Here is a 7,794-nt window from a genome sequence, read left to right on the forward strand (position 1 = left end):
ATTACCTGAAGGCGCCTTGTGTCAAACTTCACTTTGTAGGCAATTCCCATTGATGTGCAAAGTGGTAAAATCACTCGGGTGTCAAAGTAGACCCTGATGTCATCAAATTGCCTATTTTTCATTGGTATTCCATTAGTTTTCTCAGTGTGGTGAATCCTCAAAAGCTCCTTGACACCCTCCCGCAGTGGCCTCACAAAATCTTCACGCAGAAGTCGAAAGTGTGTGTCTAAATAGATCCGAGCATTAGGGAAACTTTGAGAGATTATGTTCGGCCTCAAGAAAGGCTTCTGATCAAGGTGGAACTCCTCAAATGAGGGATAAATGCTCATCATCCTGAAGTCTTCCTCCCCAGGTGGGGCATCTTCATCAGCTGTTAGGAATGAGTATTTATCTGAGCGCAAGGTGCCTTCCCTTGATTTCTCTTGGAGATGGTTAACCAAACCTTGCACCCTCTCCAAGTCCTGATCAGTAATGGCGAGAACATCCACACCAGAGGCACGCAATTGATTGATGGTTGGTTTCAAAAGAGTCACCAACATGGAGACGGAATGCACAGAACTTTGTGGAAACATGTTGAGAACATCAGAGACAAGGCTGATGATGTTGTTCAAATGCTGGGGATACTGATCTCTTCGGGCTGGCATGTAATCTGACATCATTCCAGTTACATGATGTGGCAGAATGCTAAGAAAAAACTGAGAGTCCTTGACGACACGAGCCAAGTGCATCACTGTATTACGATCAATTCGAGACTGGAAGGCCTTGCAGAGAACTTGACAGACCAGCTGCACCAAGTCATTTCTCATCACCTTTTCCTCAAGCAGATTCCTAAGTCCAGTGCTAGATGAAAGAGTGATGGCCACCTCGGATGCTTCTTTCTCAAGCAGACCTTCAAGTGTTTTATACCCAAGTGTGCGTACCTCAGGGGGGCCATCTCTCCCTCTTCCTCTCCAATGACCACCTCTACCTCTTTGAGATTCTGTTCGTGCTTCACCTTGTGGACTGGCTCTTAAATCACTCATGCCTCCACTTGTTCTTTGGAGACTCATGCCTTCAAGGTCGTGTCTTGAATTCATGGGTTGTAGCATTGAAGAAGGGGTCAGGTTTAATTGCATCAACCCAGCAAGAGATCTCCCAAATTTCCCTTGGTAAGGTGAAGGTAAATGTGTCGCACCTCCCATTATTATAGGACGGTGGACAGCATTTCCCTGATGATGTTGCTTATTTTCCCCTTTCCTCTGTCCTCTTCCATCTCTTCCTCTTGCACTTTGAGTCATTCCATCTGTCCATCTTTCCCACAGGCTGTTTGTACTTTCACCAGTGTGTTGGTGACTTCTATCACCTCGACCCCTTCCGTCCCTTTCTCCTCCACTTCCTCTTCCTCGTCCACCTCCTCTTCCTCTTCCTCCTTGGCCACTTCCTCTTCCCCCACCTCCTATTCCTCCACCTCTTCCTCCTCCTCCCCCACCTCCTCTTCCTCCTCCTCCTTCCCCTCTTCCCCCACTTCCTCTTCTTCGATTGGGAGACACACTAGCTTGTCTGTGGCCAGGCACAGAACCATCTGTTAAATAAAATTGTGTAGTATAATTAACAAGTACAAAGATGTAAGAAAAAAAAAAGCTTTGAGAAATTGATTCTGCATTAATTCAGAGATTTTCAAAACCCAATTGCTATTCTCTCTTGAATCGATTCTGAGATTAGTTTTAACAGCAGGTAGCACTGTATGCTTTACAAACAGCTAAACTCTGCTAGCATCCAATATCTCACAAATACCACTTGAAACTAAAATTATAAATGTAAGAAAATTACAAGAGTGTTCATAAAAACCAACTTGCGTTATTCAGCAAACATACAATCACTTTTCCTTGGTAGCATTTGAGTGTATAATTAAAACCTAGTCTAGAGTGCCATCTGCTGTTGAAAACTACCCAAAAGTGGCATCTGCAGTTAAAAACCAGCCTAAAGCACAACCTGCTACTAAAAACTAGCTTAGAGTGCCATCTTGAGTTAAAAACTAATGTAGAGCGCCATCTGCTGTTAAAAACTGCCCTAGAGCACCATCTGCTAGTAAAAACTACACTAAAGTGCCATCTGCTGTTAAAACTGGCCTATGGCGCCCTCTTCTATTAAAAACTACACTAGAGAACCATCTGCTGTTAAAAACTTCCCTAGTGCGCTGCGCCATCCACTGTAAAAAAACATCCTAGAGTGCCATCTGCTGTTAAAAACTGCCCTAGTGCGCTGCGCCATCCACTGTTAAAAACCATCCTAGAGTGCCATCTGCTGTTAAAAACTGCCCTAGTGCGCTGCGCCATCCACTGTTAAAAACCATCATAGAGCATCATCTGCTATTAAAAACTGCCCTAGTGTAGAGATCTGCGCGGGACTACATTTTGAATCCTGCTCCCACCCGCACCCGCCAGGTTTTAGTCCGAACCCGACCGCTCCCGCTTATATTAAGAATTCATTGTCCCGCTGCCCGACCCGCCCCATTTTCTGGCCGCCGCGCCCGATCCTGCTAAAGAGCGGGGGAGAGCAAAACCGAAAATCCCCCAGCTATACAGTCCAGACAGCCACGCTGTCTGTATAAACACACACACACAGCACCAAGCACACACACACAGACAAATCTCTCTCTCATACGCGCGCACGCACGCACTAACACACACACACAAGCACCAAGTAGACACACAGGCGTTTGCTGTTATATCAACTCAAAGGCTTGTAATACAATGTATCAAGTACCAATGTAATACCAAAAGGTTTTATATAAAGGTATATAAATACTGAGTCGCGCCAGCCGCAGCGCACATTACTCTCTGGCCGATTCCGGCGCGGATGCGGCAGCGTCGGCTCGCTTACGGCCACCGCATCTGGCCTGATTGATTCGGGCCGGAATCGGGCAGTGAGTCCACAAGCATCCGGAGTCCGGCAGCCGGAGCCGGGCTGAGTGGTAAGTCTCCGGCAGGCGAGAATCTAGCCGGAACTGGCCCGAGTGTATTTTGCTATCTGGGAAAGCTCTCTCTCTCTCATTCGCGCGCGCACTAACACACACAAGCACCAAGCACACACACAGGCAAAGCTCGCTCGCTCTCTCTCTCTCTCTTTCTCTCTCTTTCTCTCTCTTTCTGTCTCTTTCTGTCTCTTTCTGTCTCTTTCTGTCTCTGTCTCTCTCTGTCTCTCTCTCTCTCTCTCTCTCTCTCTCTCTGTCTCTCTCTCTCTCTCTCTTTCGCATAGCAATATCTGCGATATTGCTAGACAGCCCGCTCCCGTCCCAAATTAAACCCGTTACCGACCGCTCCCGCGATTTATTCGGAAATTTATTTATGCAGACCTCTACCCTAGTGCGCTGCACCATCCACTGTTAAAAACCATCCTAGACCGTCATCTGCTGTTAAAAACTGCCTTAGTGCACATCTGCTTTAAAAAATACCCTAGAGCGCCATCCGCTGTTAAAAACTACCCGAGTGCCATCCACTGTTAAAAACTACCCTAGAGCGCCATCCGCTGTTAAAAACTACCCGAGTGCCATCCACTGTTAAAAACTACCCTAGAGCGTCATCTGCTTTTAAAAACTATCCTAGAGCATCATCTGCTATTAAAAACTGCCCAAGTGCACATCTGCTGTTAAAAACTGCCTTAGTGCACATCTGCTGTTAAAAACTACCCTAGAGCGTCATCTGCTGTTAAAAACTGCCCTAGTGCACATCTGCTGTTAAAAACTACCCTAAAGCGCCATCTGCAGTTAAAAACTACCCTAAAGCGCCATCTGCAGTTAAAAACTACCCTAGACCGTCATCTGCTGTTAAAAACTACCCTAGAGCGTCATCTGCTGTTAAAAACTGCCCTAGTGCACATCTGCTGTTAAAAACTACCCTAAAGCGCCATCTGCAGTTAAAAACTACCCTAAAGCGCCATCTGCAGTTAAAAACTACCCTAGACCGTCATCTGCTGTTAAAAACTACCCTAGAGCGTCATCTGCTGTTAAAAACTGCCCTAGTGCACATCTGCTGTTAAAAACTACCCTAAAGCGCCATCTGCAGTTAAAAACTACCCTAAAGCGCCATCTGCAGTTAAAAACTACCCTAGACCGTCATCTGCTGTTAAAAACTACCCTAGAGCGTCATCTGCTGTTAAAAACTGCCCTAGTGCACATCTGCTGTTAAAAACTACCCTAAAGCGCCATCTGCAGTTAAAAACTACCCTAGAGTGCCATCTGCAGTTAAAAACTGCCCTAGAGTGCCATCTGCAGTTAAAAACTACTCTAGAGCGCCATCTGCTGTTAAAAACTGCCCTAGAGTGCCATCTGCTGTTAAAAACTACCCTAGAGTGCCATCTCTAGTTAAAAACTGCCCTAGAGCGCCATCTGCTGTTAAAAATTACCCTAAAAAAGAATAGCAAAGCATTTTGAAAATCTCAGAATGGAATATCTCAAGTGTTTTTTTCACCACAGCTCTAAAAGAGCAGCAAAATAGTTTGAAGAAAGACTTCTACCTCTTCTTGGAGGAACACTGAAGCCCCCTCTTCCTCTTTGTGGTCCTCCTCTTGGATTTGCCATTCTATAGTAAAAAAATTTCTGCAAATTAGTTATACACAGGGATAATCAGGACTATTTTTCTTTGTAAACACCTGCAGTACATTTCCTTTCCCATAGGTCTCTGAAATCCTGGATTTAATGCATTGGTTTGTCTAAATTTTCTCTGTAACTTTAGTACATTTCTTGAATCTTCCATTACAGTTGATTTCTCAAATAAGTTTGGATGAACAGCATCACACAGTCCTCTGAAATATTAATGAATATGACAGTGCAGTCAGATTGTCTGCATGACATGAAATGCTTAGTTATATTGTCTCTTTTCTAATGTAGATGTACTACTACGCTATACTATAGAATAGTAAATTATTAGCATATTTTGATTAACATAATTATTTATCTTAAATAGCATGTATGTATTAAATCACTGAAAAAGATTTGAGAATATTTTTAAAAAGTCATCAGAACACTAATATCTCTCTAACAATGAATAGAGTTAATTGAAATTTCATTAATCACTGTAATGGTTCAAAAAAATACATACACACTGCACAAACACTTTTATATGCATATACACACATACATTATACACACAGCGGCCACTTTATTAGGTACACCTGTCCAACTGCTCGTTAATGCAAATTTCTAATCAGCCAATCACATGGCAGCAACTCAATCCATTTAGGCATGTAGACATGGTCAAGACGATCTGCTGGAGTTCAAACTGAGCATCAAAATGGGGAAGAAAGGTAGGGTCGAATTTGGCGTCAGCACCATGAAAGCATGGACCCATCCTGCCTTGTGTCAATGGTTCAGGCTGGTGGTGGTGGTGTAATGGTGTGGGGTATACTTTTTTTGTCACACTTTGGGTCCATGAGTACCAAAAAAAAGCATCGTGTCAACGCCACAGCCTACCTGAGTATTGCTGCTGACCATGTCCATCTCTATGACCACAGTGTCTCCATCTTCTGATGGCTACTTCCAGCAGGATAACACACCATGTCATAAAGCGTAGATCATCTCAGACTGCTTTCTTGAACATGACATTAAGTTCACTGTACTCAAATGGCCTTCACAGTCACCAGAACTCAATCCAATAGAGCATCTTCGGGATGTGGTGGAAAAGGAGATTGGCATCATAGATGTGCAGCCGACAAATCTGCAGCAACTGCGTGATGCTCCCATGTCAATATGGAGCAAAATCTGAGGAATTTTTCCAGGACCTTGTTGAATCTTTGCCATGAAGGATTGAGGCAGTTCTGAAGGCAAAAGTGGGTCCAACCCGGTTGTAGTAAGGTGTACCTAATAAAGTGGCCAGTGAGTGTATATAAATAAACATACATATCTATATGTATATCTATACTAGATGATAGATGGATGGATAAAAAGATCCATTATAAAGGCTATTTATTCACATACATAGCCAGTTCATGATGTCCGACAGGCCTGCTCACTTTTAATAGCTAACCTCATTCTGCTTAGTAAAATGCTGATAGGACGCGCTGTTGAACTGTTAGATCTTTCTCTCATCTGTTGTACAAATATCAACACAGTCTAAAGAACAAACTTAATTTCGCAAATAACCTATACAAAATAAAAGCCTATAATAATATTGCAACGATAATTTAATACAATTGTATACAGGTATTATTTGATTGATTAAAATGTTGAATTAAGTATTATTATAAGGTAACAATATATTGTATACTGAGAATATTATTCTTTATTTAAAAATAGACAGTGAAAGAATAAATGACTGCGTGACTAATGTACTTCCGGAAATGAGCAGGATGAACACAAACAAACAAACTCCGCTGTCTTTGAGAAGAATGAAAACAACAGCGGCAGCGAATGTCACCAGGATATACAGATAAGTTAGTAAACAAACCGATTGTTTTTTAATATGATGTCAAGCACTCACCTGCGTCTGGTGTCTTCAGTGATACTGCGTCTTCTTCATCTCCTCAGCGGCTTTAAATGCTGCTCTAGTTTCGTTTCTCGTGCTGTGGGCGGGGCAGACCAGCAGTGAGTCAGAACCGAAAGTGATACACGATAAATAGCAGCAGTTGCCTTGGAGAGATCTGTTAGAGATAACCTGTCGTAAGTTTCTAAACTGTCAATATATAGGATCAATGGTGGAGGCTCATAAAATGGGGGAGATACGAAAGAGAAATGAAAATATAATTATTACAAACATAATTCATTTGATAGTGTTTCAGGGTCAACAAAAATAAAACAACACCCCTGTTTAATTTTTCCCCAAATGTCTGTTTAACAGAGAGCAGATTTCTTCAACACTTTCTAAACATAATAGTTTTAATAACTTATTTCTAATAACTGATTTTAATATTTTAATCTTTGCCATGATGACATTTTTCAAGACACTTCTATACAGCCTGAAGTGACATTTAAAGGCTTAACTAGGTTATTTAGGGTAACTAGGCAGGTTAGGGTAATTAGGCAAGTTATTGTATAACAATAGTTTGTTCTGTAGACTATATAAAAAAAAGAAATTGCTTAAAGGGGCTAATAATTAAAAACTGCTTTTTTTCTTGCCGAAATAAAACAAATAAGACTTTCTCCTGAAAAAAAAAAAAACATTATCAGACATACAATAATTCTGACTTCAACTGTATATGTGTGTGTGTGTGTGTGTGTGTGTGTGTGTATATATATATATATATAGATCAATAGTTGCGTCTTGAAACAATTGTGGGGGGAAATAAGTGGAAATTAAAAAAAAATATATATATAAATATATATATATATATATATATATATATATATATATATATATATATATATATATATATATATATAATAATTATTATTATTATTATTATTAAATCCCAATTAACATAAACATTGTAATGTCTAGATGGTTTAATGACACTAATTGTGAAAGACACAAAAACTTACTTACATATTCGGAAATTCCTGTGCTCACAAAAACAGCTATTAGCAATAAGAAACATGAAAGATGACAGAGGCACTTTCTATACAGAGTTTAAAGAGGACAAAGACAAGGTACTGAAGTGCTAACTATAAAGGAAGAAATAGCACAGATGACACTTCTGACCAACTAGTACAATCGGAGACTGGAAGAAGCATATATATATACATTTTAAATAATATTCTTTCCTCTGGAGAAGCAGTTTTTAATTAAAAAAAAAAAAAACATTTTGGGACAAAATTATTAGCCCTTTTAAGCTAACTTTTTTTTTTCGATAGTCTACAGAACAAACCATCATTATACAATA

General features: G+C 40.7%; 1 protein-coding gene across 7 annotated transcripts in view; it reads right to left on the reverse strand.

Moving 5' to 3' along the window:
* Nucleotides 1-6,483, reverse strand: part of znfx1 (zinc finger, NFX1-type containing 1) — a 31,096-nt gene extending 24,613 nt beyond the window's left edge. For 3 of the 7 annotated variants that reach the window (XR_015494294.1, XR_015494292.1, XM_087258103.1), the window contains exons 1-3: nt 6,456-6,483; nt 4,495-4,559; nt 6-1,561 (exon numbers count right to left, since the gene is read on the reverse strand). Coding sequence is in view for 3 of the 7 variants with exons in the window: in XM_087258103.1 (XP_087114229.1) it covers nt 6-1,561; nt 4,495-4,558 (1,620 nt within the window). In the remaining 4 variants the exon portion in view is untranslated. Of the gene's footprint in view, nt 1-5; nt 1,562-4,494; nt 4,783-6,455 lie in introns of all 7 variants that reach the window. The other 4 variants (XR_015494295.1, XR_015494293.1, XM_087258104.1 and 1 more) reach the window with 2 other exon arrangements.
* Nucleotides 6,484-7,794: the final 1,311 nt, after the last annotated feature.

The sequence above is a fragment of the Danio rerio genome, chromosome 6 (assembly GCF_052040795.2).
Source record: "Danio rerio strain M-AB ecotype USA chromosome 6, GRCz13ab, whole genome shotgun sequence".
In the NCBI taxonomy this organism is placed as follows: Eukaryota; Metazoa; Chordata; class Actinopteri; order Cypriniformes; family Danionidae; genus Danio; species Danio rerio.